Here is a 19,468-nt window from a genome sequence, read left to right on the forward strand (position 1 = left end):
CAACCTGCCCTGGGACCTTAAGGTGAAGGGCAGTTGTAATAAATTAATAATAATAATATGAAATATTTATGTAGAGTGAAAGAGAGAGTTTGTGTATGCACGCACACACTTGCCTATCAATATAAAAACAGTCCAGGAGAATGCACACATCTGTGTATGTGTGCCCATAATTGCACAAACCACTCCTTGGTTCACAGCTGTTATTCCTGGTAGGGTTTTTACCAGATTGACATATTGCTATTTTTGTCTGAATTTAATTTTGTAAGCTGGGTGGGTTTTTTAAAAAAATTCTAAAGGCAGAATCTTTTAAATACAAATGAACATACAAAGTGTCAACATATTGCCTACATTATCACAGATAAGTGAGAGGCTTAACACCCACTACAAATAAAAGGAAACAAACATCAGAACAAGCCTGTCACATGCACAAGGTCATCATGAAGTGTGCACATACACACCCCTCTATCTCACGTTCAACATTATAATTACATTTAATGACACATGCATCCTTGCCTCCATTTCCCCTCTCTTCCCTCTGTTGTCTTCCTGGTGTCAGATTTTAAACTGGAAGGTTCTCATGGCAGTGGATTGTTGTTTGGTACTGAAGTAGAACTCATAACCTTTCTCAATTTACCATTGCCTCCACCTCCATCCCTGAACACTCATCTCCCCTGTAGCTGTTTTTAGGCCGCTGAGATGCCCTCTCATAATTTGCTAAGTGCTATGAAAATGTATGGTAGAGTCGACCCACTGAAGTTAACAGGCCTAATCAACTTACAGAGGGGGGAAAGTATTTGATCCCCTGCTAAATTTGCCAATTTGCCCCATGACAAAGAAAGGACCAGTCCATAATTTTAATGGTAGGTTTATTGTAGCTGTGAGAGTCAGAATAACAACAGGAAAACCCCTAGACACCCAGAGGACAAAAGCCAGAAATTGATGTGCATTATAATGAGTGAATTAAGTATTTGATCCCTTTGCAAAAGATGACTTAGTGCTTGGTGGCAAAACCCTTGTTGGCAATTACAGAGGTCAGACGTTTCTTGTAGGTGGCCACCAGGTTTGCACACATCTCGGGAGGTATTTTGTCCCACTCCTCTTGGCAGATCCTCTCCAAGTCAGTAAGATTTCGAGGCTGATGTGTAGCTACTCGAACTTTCAGCTCCCTCCACGGATTTTCAATGGGATCAAGGTCTGGAGACTGGCTAGGCCAGTCCAGGACCTTAATGTGCTTCTTCTTGAGCCACTCCTTCGTTGCCTTGGCCGTGTGTTTTGGGTCATTGTCATGCTAGAATACCCACCCTCGACCCATTTTCAATGCCCTGGCTGAGGGAAGGAGGTGCTCACCCAAGATTTGACGATACATGGTCCTGTCCAACATCCCTTCAATGCGGTGAAGGTGTCCTGTCCCCTTAGCAGAAAAACACCCCCAAAGCATAATATGTCCCCCTCCATGTTTGATGGTGGGGGTGGTGTTCTTGGGGTCGTAGGCAGCATTCCTCCTCCACCAAACACGGCGAGTTGAGTTGATGCCAAAGAGCTTGACTTTGGTCTCATCTGACCACAACACTTTCACCCAGTTCTCCTTTGGGTCATTCAGATGGGCATTGGCAAACTGCAAACAGGCCTGTACATGTGCCTGTTGCAGGGACCTTGCGGGCTCTGCAAGATCTCAGTCCTTCATGGCGTAGTGTGTTACCAACTGTTTTCATGATGACTATGGTCCCAGCTGCCTTGAGATCATTGACAAGTTCCCCCCGTGTAGTTCTGGGCTGCTTCATCACCATTCTCCTGATCATTGCAACTCCATGAGATGAGATCTTGCATGGAGCCCCAGACCGAGGGAGGTTGGCAGTTATTTTGTGTTTCTTCCATTTGCGAATTATTGCACCAACTGTTGTCACCTTCTCACCAAGCTGCTTGGCAATAGTCTTGTAGCCCACTCCAGCCTTGTGCAGGGCTACAATCTTGTCCCTGACACCCTTGGACAGCTCTTTGGTCTTGGTCATGGTGGCTACTTTGGAATCTGCTGGATTGATTGCTTCTGTCGACAGGTGTCTTTTGTACAGGTACTATAACGAGCTGGGATTACAGGTAAGACCTCTCCCTTACAGCAGGGGCTTCTGATCTCAGCTCGTTACATACAGTGAAGATACCAGGCAGCCTGACAGCTGGCTGGTTGATAGGGGATCAAATACTTATTTCACTCATTATAATGCACACCAATTTCTGACTTTTGTCTTCTGGGTTTCTGGGGGTTTTCCTGTTGTTATTCTGTCTCTCACAGCTACAATAAACCTACCATTAAAATTATGGATTGGTCATTTCTTTGTCAGAGGGCAAATGGGCAAATTTAGCAGGGGATCAAATACTTTCCCCCCTCACTGTAGGTCCATTAATTTCAGTGGGTCTGCTCTGCTCTGAGTAGGACTTAGCTGGATGCAACACAATTATGTTCACTATATTACATACCTATCTCAGCTTTCCTCCCAGAATCTAAAGACTGGGTATATAGCTGCATCCTCTCCCTTTTTTTTTCCTTGCGACAACCCTGCGAGGTAGGTTAAGCTGAGTAAGAGTGACTGAATGAAGGTAGCCAAGTGAGGTTCATGTCTGAATGGGGATTTGAACCACAGTCTCCCCAACACTTTAACCACTACACATGTGTGCGTGCGCGCGCACACACACACAAAACAGTAAACTGTATTCAACTTTCCTTATTCAAAAAAATTTACATACTAGAATCCAATGGGGGACATTCCGTGAAGCTAAATATTGGAAGATTTCAGGCAGACAAAAGTTAGTTCTTCTTCACATGGTACATAAACTATGCAATTCTCTCCCACAAGATATGGTGATGGATACCAATTTAGATGGCTTAAGAGGATTAGAGAAGGCTATCAGTCATGATAGCTATATAATCCCTCCAGTATCAGAGGTGGTGCACCTCTATGTTTTGCGACTGGTGCAGGTCCAATTGTGACCCCGTGGAGATCTCTGGATGCCAGGTTGGTGACTGACCTCTCCATCTGGCTGGCCTTCCAGCTTTCTAAAGCAGGTAAGCAGAAGAGCTGATTTGTTGCATTTAGATCCCCCCTTTTCCTTTCATCCCCCTCCTCAGTTAATCCCTACAACGACCCTGTGAGGTAGGTTAAGAGGCTGCGACTGACTCCAAGGTCACCCAGGTCATGACTGGGTGAGGATTTGAGCCTTGTTCTCCCAAGTCTTACTCTAACACCACATCACTGGCTTCCTAGAGTACTTCTGCTATGTGGCAGCTCTATAAACTGAATAGGTAAATAAATATGAGGAAAGCAAATGTTACTTAGAGAAGGATCTGAAATATTTTTCAGGTTCTGCTTGTGTGTTTCCCACAGGACACTGCGAGAACAGGACGCTGGACGAGATGGGTCATTGATCTGATGGGCACCTTTACTTTAACATCATTCATATTATTTTTGCTTCTGCAGAATACTGACAATTGTACTGGCAACCTGTGCTGTGTTTAGTTGAATTGGCTGCTAGCATTTTAATTTGCAACTGGCTATGATGCACTTTATGGCTGGGTCTTGCCTATTGCTGGTTTGGTTTTATTGATTTATGGTTTTATTGAGCTGTTGCATGGTTTCCTTTTAATTTGGCCTCCTTTACTGTGTACATCATCAAGAGAATTTGATTTTTAATCAGGCACCTCATAAACTTAATACAAATCGTGTCACTCCATCCAGCCATAAGAACGTAAGAAGAGCCCGCTGGATCAGGCCAAAAGTGCATCAAGTTCAGAACTCTGCTCTCACAGTGGCCAACCAGATGCCCCTGGAAAGATAGTAGATTGTGCCTCCTTTAATCCCCCTCCCAGTCCATAAGGCTTTCTCCTCCAACAACGGCTGTCCCATACTTTCTCCTCCCAAAATCTAGAGATTCTCTATGCAGTCAATGCAGCTCTTCTATTTGGATTAACAAAACATAGGGCAATCTCCAGATTTAGGGAGCAGAAATCGTGGGACAGCCATTGTTGGAGGAGAAAGCCTCATGGACAAGGGGGAATTAAATGAGGCACTTAGGGGTATACAATGTGCATTAAGCTGAGGTATAGATGGGCCCTAAGGGCAGCCAGATTGATCACCTTGTCCTCCATGAATTTGGTTAATCCTCTTTCAAAGCCATCCAAGTTGGTGACCACCACTGTCTCCTGTGGAAATGGGTTCCATAGTTAAACTATGTGCTATGTGAAGAAGTCCTTTATTTTATCTGCCTTGAATCTTCCATCATTCAGCTTCACTGGATTTCCACAAGTTCTAATGAGACTGGAGATCGGGAAAAACTGTTCACTATGCACTATCTCCACGCCATGCATGATTTATACACCACCATCATAGCCCTTCCTCACTCACTTTCCCCCAAACCAAAAAAAGGAGCCCCTAATACAGCTTTTTCCTTCAGCAGGCCTCTTCTGCACCCATGCATAGTAGTAGCTAGAGCTCACCCATTCAGTCATGAAGCTCAAGGGTGAGACCTCTCTAAGGTGCTACTGGAAGGATTTTTTTTTTATTTTGTTTCGACTACCTCACAAGCTTGTTGTTGTGAGGATAAAATTAAGAGGGGAGAACAGACCCTATGTACTCCACCTTCAGCTCCTTGGAGAAAAAGGTGGGAATAATGCAATAAATATTTACCTATATTACACATAACACATGTAGGATATACTAGCACTGACACATATTTATGTTTTCGGAATGGATCAATTTTCTGCTAGTTATTAAATCTTTTATATCTAATTTTGTATTCATAGAAGCCAAATGAATGTTTTAAATCCTATTTGTATTCTAGAGGTTTATCCTTGCCTTACTGGACCAATGGTGCTTTTACATGTAAGAATTTGTGTTCATATTGTTAATGGTCACTGGCTACAAATACTAATAAAACGTGACTATATACGCATTGCACATTACTCTCCTTCATTACTTCCTCAAATGTCCTCTCTCTCTTAAAGCCTCTCTCTCTCACACTAAAAAATTTATACGGAAAGATATGTTATATATACAGTAGGTCCTGCCGTCTGCATACAATGAGCTGTCAGGGAATTGCTCCTTAGGCGAGCGTTCGCATAACTGATTCCTATGGGGAACTTTCCAACAAGTTCCCGACCAACACAACCTTGACCTCAAAAGGACCAGGGTATGTGGAACCCAGGGAAACAGAAGAAGTAGAAGAAGAAGTGCAGGCAAGTGAAAAAAGGCTCCCCTACTTGTCTGATCTCCCTCCCTGGCCAACCGCCTGCCAGAAACGCAAACACAAAACAGCGAGGTTCACTTATAAGGCTGCTCATGGAATCGCAGAATCCTGGAGTGAGAAGGGGAAACGCCGGGGGTCATCTAGCCCACCTCACCCACCCAACCCCCCCACCCCACATTGGAGGAACCTTGCTTGTGCACACAGTCAGAGCTGGATTTACGTATAAGCTAAACAAGCTATAGCTTAGGGCCCCACTCTCTTGGGGGCCCCCCAAAAAAATTAAAGGGGAAAAAACTGCGTGTACATTTCCAAAATATAAGATTAAAAACAAATAAAATAAAACCTACATACAGCAACAGTGACGTATAGGCTCCTATTTGTTATGTGCAAATGGCTTTAGATACCAATTAGGTCCATAAATTACCATACAGCATATATTCAACACAAGAAACAGCGGCAATTTGTTGTTGACAAAGGACAGCTGGACATATAAAGGGCCCCATTACCTTCAGCTGGACATATAAAGGGCCCCATTACCATAAAGAAGACTGATCGCTGAAGAATTGATGCTTTTGAATTATGGTGCTGGAGGAGACTGTTGACTGCATGGACTGCAAAAAGATCAAACTTATCCATCCTTAAAGAAATCAGCCCTGAGTTCTCACTGGAGGGACAGATCCTGAAGCTGAGGCTCCAGTACCTTGGCCACCTCATGAGAAGAGAAGACTCCCTGGAAATACCCTGATGTTGGGAAAGATGGAGGGCACAAGGAGAAGGGGGCGACAGAGGACGAGATGGTTGGACAGTGTTCTCGAAGCTACTAACATGAGTTTGGCCAAACTGCGAGAGGCAGTGAAAGATAGGGGTGTCTGGCGTGCTCTGGTCCATGGGGTCACGAAGAGTCGGGCACGACTGAACAACAACAACACCACCACCATTCAGTGGCTTAGGGCCCCATCAAACCTAAATCCGGCACTGCACACGGTCCGGATATCTGAATTCCGGGACTAACTCCGTGCGTTCCTATAAGCGAGGACCTTTCGGCCGCGGGGGGGTGGGGGTGGGAGAGGAGCGGGTCCTGCGTGAGAGGAGCCCCAAAGGCAGTTGAGAGGCGAGTGGGGGAGGGGCGTCCACCTGAGCCCACCTGCGTCGAGGCCCCTCCCCCTCCGGCATATGATTCCCTCACAGCCTTCCCCCCCCCCCGCTGAAAACTCACTTGAGGTGGTCGAGCGAGTGGATGTTCCGCGAGGCCTTGCCGTGCCCGCCGCCTCCCCAGCTGCGCGACCGCCCGAACATCCTGAGGGGGCGCGGGGAGAAAAAACGGGCGGGGGGAGGGCCGCGCTCGGACACTCTCTCTCAGCTCGCTCGCGCTCTCTCTCTCGCTACCGCCTCACGGCTTCGGCTGCCACCGCCGCCTCATCCTCCTTCTCGGCCGCCGCCATCCTATTCCTCCTCCTCCTCTTCCTCTCAGGCGGAAGGAGACCCAGCGCACACCCCGCCCCCACGCCCGCGCGCGCACCCTCGGACATTCCGCCCCGGCGGATGCGACGGCACAGACCCGGCAGCGGAGCCGCGGCGCGGGGCACGCCGGGAAACGTAGTTTCCCTCGGTCCGCGTCCGCCCTCGCCGCGGAATGCGTCTCAGGCGGGCTAGGGGACTGCGAGTCCCAGCGTGCCCCGCGCGGAGGTGGTGGCAAGAACACGGAAGTGGGAAGAGCGAGGAAGGTTGCGTCCCCGGCGCAGGGCGGGTGGGCGGGTCTTTGTGACCTACGCGAGGGGCGGGGCCTTACAGGCAGGTGAGGGAGGGGCGGAGGAGGGTTCTTCCCCATGGGAAATGAATTGTTAGCCGTGCGGTTCTTTGGAAATAATATCGTAATTAATTTGGAAAGCGATGCAGTGGTATTACTGTAACGGAAAAATCCCAGGTGTGGAACTGCCCAGCCACCTGGCCCTTAGGGATAAGCCCACTGGTTTCTGCGGAGTTAAATATAAGAAGTCCATACCCCAAATGAGTTTACTCGGGAAGAGACTTTGCTTAGGTGACCCCCCCCCCATAATTTCCGTAACAATTACAGTACAGTATTTGGAAAGATACGCAATTGGTAATGCAAGAATAACCTTCTTTGCTTTGACTTGGAGGAAGGCTCTTAATCGTTGGGCAAAGGATTCCTGCATCGCAGTGGGGGTTGGACTAGATGACCCACGGGGTCCCTTTCAGCTCTGCGACTCTATGACACAAATACCGGCTCGTAATCAATTGTTAGCAAGGTGTTTTTTGTTATTACTTTATTTGCAATAATTCTTGATTTGGGCACTACCTGGAGGGGTTGGCATCTGTCTCGTGAGCCCCTGGGGGTGAAGTCAAACCGCTGCATTAGTAGTGGCGTCCCTGGGGTACATGCCTTGGGCAGAGTGTGTATGGAGGTCCCAGACGACAAAACTCCCCTCTCCGTCCAAAGGAAAGCAAAGTAAGGCTTTGGCGCCAGCTTGGCTGCAGGAGTTGCTGGAAGGAGGCGCACAACAAGATGCCATCCAACTGTCTTAGGGACCCCACCGGATTTGTGTAGGGTTTAATCCTGAGCCTTTTCTTCTCCTGAAGATGCCCCGGGAGACAGCAGAGGTCTAGGATCAGAGTTGTCCTTCTCCTAGATGGGTTGCCTTCCCAGGTTGACAAGCCCCATCTGCCCCTCACTTCCTTCTACAGCAGAGGGTGTGTGTGCAAAATGACACATATTAGCCATTACAGGTTCTTTTTAAAGAAAGGGGTGAATTGACACTTTTCCTTTTCCTTTTACTGACCCTGCTCCACCCAGGACCTTTAAATCAGGAAGAGTTTATTGATTGATTTAACAAAACTTATATACCGTTTGGTTTTAAGAAACCCTCCCAGGTGGTTTGCGAAAGATGGTTGATGTGCACACACAATACCTTTGAAGTACACTGTATCCCCCACACAAAAAATAAAATCGCTGTGGTTTGTGAAGGGTCCTGGGCCTTGCAGCTACGTGAGGGATAAACTACAGCTCCCAGGATTCTTGAGGGGTGCTATATATAATTTGCATCCCACCTTTTGCCTCCAAGGAGCTCAAGGCAGCACACACGGTTCTCACCCATCCTCCTCATTTAATCCCCACAACAATCCTGCAAGGTAAGTGAGGCTGAGAGAGGCAGCGACCAGCCCCCAAGGTCACACCCAATGAGCTTCATGGCTGAGTGGGGGATTTGAACCCTGGTTTCTCGCAGATTGTAGTCCAACACTCTGTAACCACCACACCACACTGGCTCTCAGCATGTGGTGTGCACACAGCTGGAGAGACCCCATTCACCTTCCCAGAGGTTGCTGGACTCCCATCAGCCCCAGCCATGCCTGAATAGCTCAGTCAGTAGAGCATGAGACTCTTAATCTCTTGGGGTCATGGCTTCAAGCTCCACATTGGAAGAAAGATTCCTGCATTGCAGGGGGTTGGACTAGATGACCCTCCATGTCCCTTCCAAGCCTCTGGTTCTATGATTGTGGCCAAATGTTGCAGCCTGGTGGGAGCTGAAGTCCAGCAACACCTGGCTCCCAGCTCTGCTTTAAACCTTCAACAACAGCCTGCCACAGAAACTTTAAAACGTGCATGCACACGAAAGCTCATACCAAGAACAAATTTAGTTGGTCTCTAAGGTGCTACTGGAAGGAATTTTTTTTAAAAAACGGAATGACTTTGCTGCCTTAATAACTAGGCTACTGTTAACAGTGTGGTTTAGGGGTTAGAGTGTTGGACTAGGATATGGGAGACCAGGGTTCAAATCCCCACTCAGCCATGAAGCTCCCTGGGTGACCTTGGGCCAGTCACTCACTCTCAGCCTATGGAGCCGCAAGCAAATACCAACCAGACACTCAAAAAATAAAGTAAGAAGACATCTTTCCCATCTCTTTATCTCCACACTGGGAAAAGCTGGGGATAGGAACAGGGCCGGATTTAGGTCTGATGAGGCCCTAAGCTACTGAAGGTAATGGAGCCCTTTATATGTCCAGCTGTCCTTAGTCAACAACAAATTGTCAGTTTTTTGTTTTGAATATATGCTATATGGTAATTTATGGAGCTAATAGGTAGCTCAAGCCATTTGCACATGTTGCCATGCAACCAATCCATGCAGAATGTAGGCACCCTATATATAGAAATGAGCAAACCAGTGATATTTTTGGGTGCAGGCAGGGCCCATTACTTGCATCACAGGAGCCTATACAACACAAAACACTGTTGCTGTATATAGGTTTTATTTTATTTGTTTTTTATCTTATATTTTGGAAATATATATCCATTCCCCCCCCCTTTAATTTTCTTTTGGGGGGGCAAGAGAGTGGGGCCCTAAGCTATAGCTTGTTTAGCTTATAGGTAAATCCGGCACTATCATAGGAAAGCAATCCAGAAATGATTTAAATAGAATAAACTCAGGTCCTGCCAAGGGAAGCAAGGAATCAGCAGTCAGACACATTGACTTGGAATTCAGTCCCAGCGAGCGCAACGGGACGAAGCACCCAATTGATCCGGGATCAATCGGCAGAGTATGAGACTTGATCTCCGGGTTGTGGGTTCGAGCCCCTGGTTGGGCAAAAGATACCTGCATTGCAGAGGGTTGGACTACATGACTTTCGGAGTCCCTTCCAACTCTACACTTCCATCCAGGCGCCTACCTAACACAGGACTGGCCGCAACCCACTGGAACCCCCCCCCCACTCCTAGCTCTCTCCCCCCCCCCGCGGCTGTCACTCACCCTCCCCTGCGCCAGCCAATCCGCGCTCCGGAGAGGCGGGCCTTTGGCACTTGCGGGGAACAGCTGCTTCTGCTACGCGGAGGGAAGTGATGCGTCCGGGGAGTGTGGATGCAGAAAGAGAGGAAGGAGGGGGGCTGTCCCTTGGAAGAAAAGGGGGGCTGCACTGAGCGGGGAGGAGCAGCGAGCCCCTTGCATTAAAAAACGGAGCGGGAGCGAGCTTTTGCTTTATTGAAGACTGGAGGAGCGTTAGGGGGGGGGGGTGGAAGAGGTTGCCTCTGCAAAGCCTCCCCCTCTTGCGGCGCATCTGAGGCCTGAAAAGTGAGGTTGGGGCGGGGGGGGGATCCAGTTGTATGGAGCGGGGCTGCAGGGCGAAGTTACTCGCTTGCAGCGCCAGCTTCTGGGTGTAGAGATTTGCAGAGGCTGGAAAGGAAAGAGGCGGGCGCCCCGGCATGGAGGGGTGGTCTGAGGACAGCAAGGGCATCGTTGGGGGGCGCCCTCTTCCGTTTGGAGACTGCTGCAGGGAGGGGTGGGTGGGTAGGTAGGTAGGCGAGGGCGCAGGGGCTCTCTTTGATTCCTGGAGATCTCCTCTGCCGCCTCTGACTGCTGCTTGCTGCTACTGCCTTCCCCCAGTCTCCAGCCTCCGCTGTGCCCGGGCCTCCTCCACGCTGGATGCCCTCTGCCGCCTGCACCCAGCTGGAGCCGTGGGCCCCCCATGCGCCGCCCCCGCTGCCGCCCTCTATGTTCTACGTGGGCTTGTTCTTCGTCAACCTGCTGATTCTCTACTACGCCTTCCTGCTGGAGTACATCGCCCTCAACGTCGGCATCGTCTTCCTGCCCGAGGATATGGACCAGGCCCTGGTGGATCTCGGGGTGGTCTCCGACCCGGCCCTGGGACTCTACGAGCTGGACAGCGAGGTGGAAGTGCTGGACGGCTACTGGGAATAACGTGGGCACCCCTCCCCGAAAGAGCATCGGCACGTTGCTGCCAAGAGGAGCGTCGCTGCATCCAGATGTTGGCACGGCTGGACGGACCCTTTGTAGACTGCGATGGGGGCACAGGAACAACAGCCAAGGTGGGAAGGTGCCGGGGATGCCAGGAGCCCCTCTGCCCCGCCTGCCCCAGTCGTGGGTTTTCTGCTTGAGCCAGAAAGACTGGGGAGAGGGCCACGGACTTTTGGGGGTGCCATGCTAAAGGCAGGCAAGACGGCGGCGCGGCAGGAAGAGGGGGCCGGAGTTGGCACGGACGGACGGGGTCCCTTTGGGGCACTGAAGTAAGTGGCGTTTTAAGGTTTGATCCAGCTGTGCAGAGGGGAAGAAGTTGCACGTTGGAAAGGTCTGGGGGCGGGGGTATGATCCTATATCAGAGTTCTGCCAAGCTGGCGCCCACCAGGTTTTGGACTACGACTCCCAACAATAACAGGTGCGTTGGCTGGGGCGGTGATGGGAGTTGTAGTTCGCAACGCCTGGAGGAGGGCGGAGGCTCTCGTACATATTGGCATGCCTCTGTGACGATCCGAGCTGTTGCTTTTACCTGCCTTCCCCTTTCCCTGTTGGCAGAGAGCAGGTTCAAAACTTGCCCAGGTAGAAGGGGACTGCTAGGTGGTCCCCCCAAACTGCTGTGGAACACAAAGGGTAAGATTGTCGGTCCAGCTAGCTCAGTATTGTCAACACGGACTGGCAGCGGCGCTCCACATCGACTGGGCTGCCAGTCCTAGATACAAAGTAAGAAGCCTCGTGGCGCAATGGGTCCCTGTGTCTGGCTGTTAACTACCGGTAGGAGGTTGGTGGTTCAAGCCCACCCTGGGATGGCTGTGGGCAGGATTCCTGCAATGCAGGGGGTTGGACTAGATGACCCTGGGATCCCTTCCAACTCTACGATTCTACGAAATTCCATTCCTCATGATTTGGTATAAAAGGCTGCCTTATACAGAGTCAGATTGAGCTCAGTATTGTCTACACTGGCCGGCAGTGGCATTCCAGGTTTGCAGAGTGGGGACAATCCCTGGAGATGCCAAGGATTGAACCTGCGACCTTCTGTCTCGCTAATGTTTAGCACTGAGCACTCTCCACTATGTGATGCCTCTAATCTGACATGAACACCAGCCATGAAAATGCAAGGACCCCCCCCCCAAGGCTGCCTGCACACTTTCATTCATTCCTAACCCAGATGGGGCTGGGACACCCATTTCTGCAGAGCCCCGTCACCTCCCAACACAGTCAGCAAGGGTATTTTGTGTGCATAGTGCAGATCCGCAGCATGCATTCCACACCCTTAAAAAGTGTGTGGCTTTCTCCCAAAGAATCCTGGGGCCTGTAGTTTGTTAAGGTTTCTGGGAACATGTAGCTTTCTTTGGTGTGGTGAAACTACGGTTCCCAGGATTCTCCAGGGGAAAGCCACGTTTACCTGAACGAAATAGCTTTCAGCAGGTGCCAAGAGTGTGGTGAAGGCGCCTGCCTGCCGTCAATAGGCAGGGAGTTCCAAAGTGTGATTTCTTGCAAATGCAGCATGAGTATTATGCAGAGCGAGTGGATGGGACCTGAGACCTTCTGCATGCAAAGCAGATGCTCTGAGCTGTGGCCCTGTCACAGATGACATGGTGGCTGGGCTTTATGGGAGTTGTAGTCCAGAAGGTGCCAGGTTGAGAGAGGCGAGATTAAACTCAGATTGAAGTAAAAAAACAAAACACCTTGGATCTGATCTTATACATCTGCCAGATATTTCTATCTAGTCAAGGCCAAAAGGAGTTCTGTTTTCTCTCTCCCTACCCAGCTGGCTCATATGAGTTGCGCTTGGTGGTGTGAAAAACTTACCTTACCCTCAGACCGGTACTGTTTGTTGCTCAGTATCTGCTCCTTCAGCAGAAATGGACATAGTTTTAGCATGGTGCTTGCTATTTATTCATTTACTAACTGCAATTAAGCCCCATATCTTAAGCACCTGCACCAGATCTACAAGGTAACTAGACCTCTGTTGCTCCCATTTCACAGACGGGAAGACTGAGAGCTGCTAAAGCACATCCTAAGCACCTGCAGCAGATCAAAGCAAGGTGGTCCTGGTGGGATAATGCAAGTCAGGACCCAGAAGGGACTTCTTTCCTGAGCACCTGCGTTCATTGCCTTTTCTTGGGAGGGTTGTTCTCCGTTAACCCTCCCAACCTCCTTGCTAGCCGTCCCTCAGCTCCCTCAACCTTCCCTAAAAACGTGAGTTATATTATCGCATATCTTGGTATCTCTCCAGAATACGGAGAGAGGAGCCATTGAAAATGTCAGCGAAAGCAGTTTAAGCCTTAAACGAATGAGGTTCAGATCTCCCTTCCATATGCAGCTATCAGCATAATGAGATTTTTATTTTTTAAGCACGCTGATTTGTACTGAGCGTTGTCGTGAACACATAACTAGGAAATGGAATTCTCTGGATCCAGGTCAGATAGAAAACCACGCCGGCTGCCACTTCAGTTATTTGGCCCGTAGGCCAGATCCTGACCATCCTCCCCACCACCACCACATCGACAGCAGGGGACAATTACAAAGGGGTGCTGATCGGATGGGTGGGGTTTATATGAACCCCCTCTGAAGGGGATGCAAACCGTGTCTGCGAAGGAACTTCTCCTTCTCTGCAGACCAGCAAAGGTGCCTGCAAAACCATTGGTGCTGCCCGTGAGCTTGGCATGCCAAACCTGGGCTAACCCCCTCACTGCCCCTGCAATGGACACTCCTCAAGTCCATTAGCCTGGCTGGGATGCTGTCCTTGAACTGGGATGCTGCTTGCCTGCCTGGATAGAGGCTTGAAGATGCCTCTGAGTGTCCTGCAGCTGGAATGTAGCAGTGGCAAAAGTTACATCTGGCCCCACCCACAATTGTCCTCCCCCACAAAAGTTACACCAAAGGGGGGAAAGGGTTAACTTATCAATACAATGCCCCTCTGTACTGCATATTTAAAACGTCACCATAGCAATGTAAACAGTCATGGCTTCCCGTAAAGAACCCTGGGAACTATAGCTCGAGAGCTGAGTGTTGCTGGGAGGCCCCTATTCTATGCCGCTACAGTTCTCAGAGTGGTTTCACAGTTGCTTCTCCCCCCGCCCCTGGGAACTCTGGGAATGGGAGCTCTGTGAAGGTCCTAACTTCACAGTGGCAATCTGTCCATTTTTCCTCAGGTGGTAAAATGTCCTGGGATGGCCCTGTAAAGCCCTATCAGTGGCGTAGCATGGGTTGCCAGAGCCCAGGGCAAGGAAATTATTATGCTTCCAGGCAGCCCTGCTGCTGCCGGACAGAGCGGGACATGCGTGTGCACCTCCTCAGGCTGGGGTGCTGCCACCGCTGTGAGCCTTGCCCTCTGCCCACCTCCACCACCGGTGGGGAATGCAAGGGCCTATCCCAGTGTTGGCCAAACTTGGCCCTCCAGCTGTTTTGGGACTACGACTCCCATCATCCCTAGCTAACAGGACCAGTGGTCAGGGATGATGGGAAATGTAGTCCCCAAACAGCTGGAGGGCCAAGTTTGGCCACCACTGGCCTATCCTCTCCCACTTCTTGCTGAGTGTGTTGCTTCGGTGAGACAGGCGGAACGGGGAACACCTCCAGTCGGGGCAGCAGCTGCAGAGGCTCCCCCCTAAAAATGGTTGCACCCAGGGCAATCATCTTGGTAGCCTCCCCCCCCCCATGCTGCGCCTCTGGCACTCTTAACAAACTACAGTTCCCAGGATTCACTGGGAGAAGCCATGTTTAATTAAAGTGGTAGGATACTGCTTTGAATGTATAGTGCAGATGGGGCACAAACTTGCCACCTTCCTCAGATTGCTTTGCCCAGGTCTGAACTCAGGACCGGATTTAGGTTTGATGAGGCCCTAAGCTACTGAAGGTAATGGGGCCCTTTATATGTCCAGCCGTCCTTTGTCAACAACAAATTGTCGCTGTTTTTTGTGTTGAATATATGCTATATGGTAATTTATGGACCTAATAGGTATCTAAAGCCATTTGCATATGTTGCCATGCAACCAGTCCATGCAGAATGTAGGCACCCTATACGTAGAAATGAGCAAACCAGTGATATTTTAGGGAGCAGGCTAGCAGGCGGGGCCCATTACTTACATCATAGGAGCCTACACAACACAAAACATGATTGCTGTATGTAGCTTTATTTTATTTGTTTTTTATCTTATATTTTGGAAATGTACACCCAGTTGTTTTTTCCTTTAATTTTTTTGGGGGGCCCACAAGATAGTGGGGCCTTAAGCTATAGCTTGTTTAGCTTATACGTAAATCAGGCACTGTCTGAACTGCACAACACTGTGGTCCCGGTGTGCGGTGGGGCTGGAAGCCGACCATCATGCTTCCTCCATGAGAGCAAGTCCCCAAAAGCACCCCCTCCCTTCGTCCTGAGTCGCAAAGTGCACTTTTGGCCACTTGAGCAGAAATACCGTTAATGCGCTGACTTTGCAGAAAGACGGTGACCAAACGGAAAGCATTAAAAGGAATCTGTCGCTGCCCAAAGCTGTGGCAATTGTTCCAATGCAGGACATATAAAAAGCAGAAAGGTTCGGCTTGGCACTGCCTGCGCCTCGGGAATCCATCAATGTCATACAGATTTAGCAAGCGCAGGAGATGATGTGGTTTCAAAACAGAAGATGTTATTGACTGCTCAGCCTCAAGGAAAGCTGTGTAAAATGGTTTATGGGTTCCTGCAGTAGGAACGGCAGAATATGAAAACAATGCACAATAATACCCGCTTGCATTACCTGTGATAACTGGCATCGGCCTTCGGTGAAGGGTCGTAGCTCAGTGGGTAGGACATCTGCTTTGCATGCAGAAGGTCCCAGGTTCGATCCTCAGCATCTCCAAATAGGGTGGGGAGAAAGAGTCCTGTCTGAAAATCTGGAGAGGTGCTACCATTCAGTTCTGGGATAGTTGGACCAATTGTCTGGCTCGATAAAGGAGAGTTTCCTAACTTCCTATGACAACCTTTTCCCCAGAACCATGTGGGATCAGGGCGTGTTGAATAGCTTAACTTTCAAATTCGAAAAATGAGGGGTGCTAAGAAGTTGTAACATGACTTGGGGATTCAAAAGATGATTTGGTTAAATTAATATAATTTAGTTTTTCTTGGTAAGTAAAATGTGTGTAAAACTGCATAGAAATGAATGCAAACGATAGCTAAATATTATTATTATTATTATTATTATTATTATTATTATTATTATTATTATTACGTATTATTATTTATTTAGCATTACATGGCATTTCCAGAAGGTATAATAATAATAATTAATAATAATAATAACAATAATAATAATAATAATTAATAATAATAATAATAATAATAATAATAATAATAATAATAATCTGGCTTTTGTGGGGGGGTATTGGGTTGCTGTTTTTATTTTTATTAGGCATTTTATGGTTTTATATCTTGATTTTATTCTGTGAACTGCCCTGAGACCCGTAGGTATAGAGTGGTATATAAATTCAATCAATCAATCAATCAATCAATCATAATTAAAATACTTTGGTTTTCCAAAAGCAGTTTATGTGCTTCTTCATCAGATGTAGACTTACTAAACTAAGTATTGTCCAATCACAAAAATAATAGCAGGTTTGAATTCCTCACACCCAAAAACGTGTTTTCAAGACCTCTCACTGCAGAAATGTGCAAACATTTATGTTTCAGACCCTAAAATGGCACGCCCTGATTTTTGCAGGATCTTGCTTTATCTGGGGGAATGGCCATAACTCTGGGGTGTGGAACATCTGCTTCAGATGAAGGAGGTCCCAGGTTCAAATTCCAGCATCTCCACATACAGCTGGGAAAGACCCCCTGCCTGATACCCTGCCAGTCAGTGTAGGTAACATTAGGAGCTAATCAGAGGGTAGGACCTGAACCCATGGCTTCAAGTCACAAGAAAGGAGATTCCAACTAAACATCAGGGTGAACTTTTGGACAATAAGAGCTGTTTGACAGGGGAACGGACTCCCTCATGAGGTGGTGGACTCTCCTTCCTTGGGGGTCGGATGACAATCTGTCAAGGAGTTGAGATTCCTTCGTTGCACGGGGTTGGACTAGATGACCCTCAGGGTCCCTTCCAACCCCACAATTCTATGACTCTGACTCAGTATAAGGCAGCTTCTTATACTCCTACGAGACAAACGTGTATTAGGGAAATAATTGGAGCTAAGGCTTTCTAATTCAGCACCCTGTTTTCCGTCTCCAACCATAGATGCCTGTGTCAGTAGTCTCCATTAATTCCAATAGGTCTACTCTGAACAGGACTAACATTGAGATGTAACCTATCGGGGTTTGAGCACTGTGAAAGAGGGAGGGAAATCTCTTCCTGCTTCATGCTTAATTTTACCCAGCTCTGTCTTCTCCCCAGCCATAATTTTCTATTGCGTAATGTTTCCTTTTCCTTTTCTGAAATCCAGATTTGCACACGCTTTCTGCACATGTGAAAAAGAAGCTGGGAGCCCCAGATTCCGGGGCAAGGCAGCACGGCCGTGAACTTGCATCTCCGCGAGAGGAAACGCTTCCAGAGCAACGTGGGCTCCCTAACAGCCTGGCTGAGGATGTCCTCAGTATTTGCTTGTTTTTTTCAGGGATTTGCCATGATTCTGCAGGAAATTGATCATGCACAGCTATCAGAATTTGCTTAGAGATTCCAGAAGGGCTTCCAAGTCACACGAAACACTGTCGGGTCATTTTTAACGGCGAGCCAGGCTGCCAATCACACGCCACAAACTTCCAGGGAACGCAGGAGAAGTCGTTGCCGATATTTTGAGCTAGGTGGTGCTGTCAGGATAGGAAGCCTGAGTGCAAGTCTGTGGCGGGAGGGGGACCTCTGCCCCCCCCAGATATTGCTGACTACAAATCCCATCAGCCCCAGCATGCACGGCCAATGCCCAGGGATGATGGGAGCTGCAGTTCAGCAAAATCTGGAGGGCCAAAGATTTTCCCCACGCCTGCTAAAGTGGTTGATGGAGCAGGATGGTTTTAGGCGGGTGGGGGAGACTTACAACCATCCAGATGTTGCTGAACTATAACTCCCAGCATCCCTGAGCATCAACCATGCTTTCTGAGGGCTGACAGGAGTTGGCATTGAACCACATATGGAAGGCTCCCAATCCTTGTGTTGTTGTTTTTTAAGGGGTGCTGGAAAAACCGCCATGAGATCTCAAGAAGTATTGCAAGAGAGCACTGGCACAATAATGCACCATCCACACACAGTTATAGAGGGTTGGTTCTGGCAGCTCCCAAACCTTGCATGCGGTCCTGGGCCCAGTTTGCACAGCCCGGTCTCACGAGGGTAGCCACTTTCGGTTCAGGACCTGGTGCATTCCTTGTGTACAACTCTGCAATGCACGTGAATCTAAAAAAATCTCTGCCATTTCGAAGTTTGTCTGTGTATGGAAAACTTGCGTGTCATTAAAGGAGCCTTCTCCCTGACATGTTAGATTTCTACAAGCAAGGGAGAGTTTGATGTGGGAACACGAGGGGTCGCTTCACTTGCATCAGAGTTGTTACTAGCCCACAGGGACTTGCAGTTTGCACCCTTCCTAAAACATGCAGGATCTACTCTGCCACCATCATAACCTCCCAGCCGACAATCTGCATTTGCTGTTGATGAGCTATAGAGAACAGGTCACACTTTTTTGAAAGGGGGGGAAAAAAACCCTATCCCATTAAGCTTCAGGAACACATTTCATAACCCTCAAAACGTCGCCTTTCAAAGAATAAAAATGAAGAGAATCGCAGGGAGTCGGTATGTCTGCCACACAGTGTTACGGGAAAGAATTGCTTTTGTAAGTATTTTTGTAATTTTGGGAAAGGAAGGGGGACTTGTTAATTACCACGTTATTTTGCCTAGTGTTGAAATGCAGTTCTTATGTTTAAAAATAATAATAATAATGTAAAAAGCAATATATTGATAACCAGCCTCTTTCAAATACACAAGTACGCAGGTCAACTGATCGAGAGTGTTGCACATTCATTGATCTGTTTCAGTTCCCGTGTCGTCTTGCGGTTATCTTGTGTCACTCCAGACAGCAGGATCCGAACCATTGTGTTCCAATGGCAAGCAGAAGGGTTGAAAGGAAACCTTGGAAGGTACTGCCTTCTCCATTAGAGACTTTTAAGCTGAGCTTGGATAGCAGTAGACCTTCTGCGTTCTGCCTGCGGTTGGATTTGCAGCCCCAGCTCTGTTTCTCGGATAAATAGCCCTCTCTGCAACCATCAAAGAAGGCGCTTGAAATTGGTTACCTCAAAGATTTAAACACGCATTTATTGAAGATTATATGCATATTTACTGAAGGTTGTACACACCGTAAAACCGTGTTCAAATGACACACAGACAGAGATGGGGAGGGGGCATGGGAAATCCACAATGGTGTGTACAGTGGTATCTTGGTTCTCAAACGCCTTGGTACTCAAACAACTTGGAACCCAAACACTGCAAACCCAGGAGTAAGTGTTCAGGTTTGCG

At 48.4% G+C, this 19,468-nt stretch overlaps 2 protein-coding genes across 6 annotated transcripts in view; one reads left to right on the forward strand and one right to left on the reverse strand.

The window, feature by feature from the left end:
- Nucleotides 1-6,605, reverse strand: part of CLEC16A (C-type lectin domain containing 16A) — a 96,609-nt gene extending 90,004 nt beyond the window's left edge. For 3 of the 5 annotated variants that reach the window (XM_033167947.1, XM_033167944.1, XM_033167943.1), the window contains exon 1: nt 6,452-6,605. In XM_033167947.1, coding sequence (XP_033023838.1) covers nt 6,452-6,531 — 80 coding nt within the window. In that variant the 5' untranslated portion in view covers nt 6,532-6,605. The remainder of the gene's footprint in view (nt 1-6,451) is intronic. The other 2 variants (XR_004427790.1, XM_033167946.1) reach the window with 1 other exon arrangement.
- A 3,966-nt stretch (nt 6,606-10,571) lies between these two features.
- Nucleotides 10,572-18,952, forward strand: DEXI (Dexi homolog). The gene is made up of 2 exons (XM_033167690.1): nt 10,572-11,266; nt 17,415-18,952. Exon 1 carries the CDS (start codon nt 10,665-10,667, stop codon nt 10,938-10,940), a length of 276 nt encoding a protein of 91 aa, XP_033023581.1. The 5' UTR covers nt 10,572-10,664; the 3' UTR covers nt 10,941-11,266; nt 17,415-18,952.
- Nucleotides 18,953-19,468: the final 516 nt, after the last annotated feature.

Source organism: Lacerta agilis, chromosome 13 (genome assembly GCF_009819535.1).
Source record: "Lacerta agilis isolate rLacAgi1 chromosome 13, rLacAgi1.pri, whole genome shotgun sequence".
Taxonomy (NCBI): Eukaryota; Metazoa; Chordata; class Lepidosauria; order Squamata; family Lacertidae; genus Lacerta; species Lacerta agilis.

Bases quoted from the DNA above. Each gene is read 5' to 3' on its own strand.
- DEXI (XM_033167690.1), top strand. From the start codon at position 10,665: ATGCCCTCTGCCGCCTGCACCCAGCTGGAGCCGTGGGCCCCCCATGCG.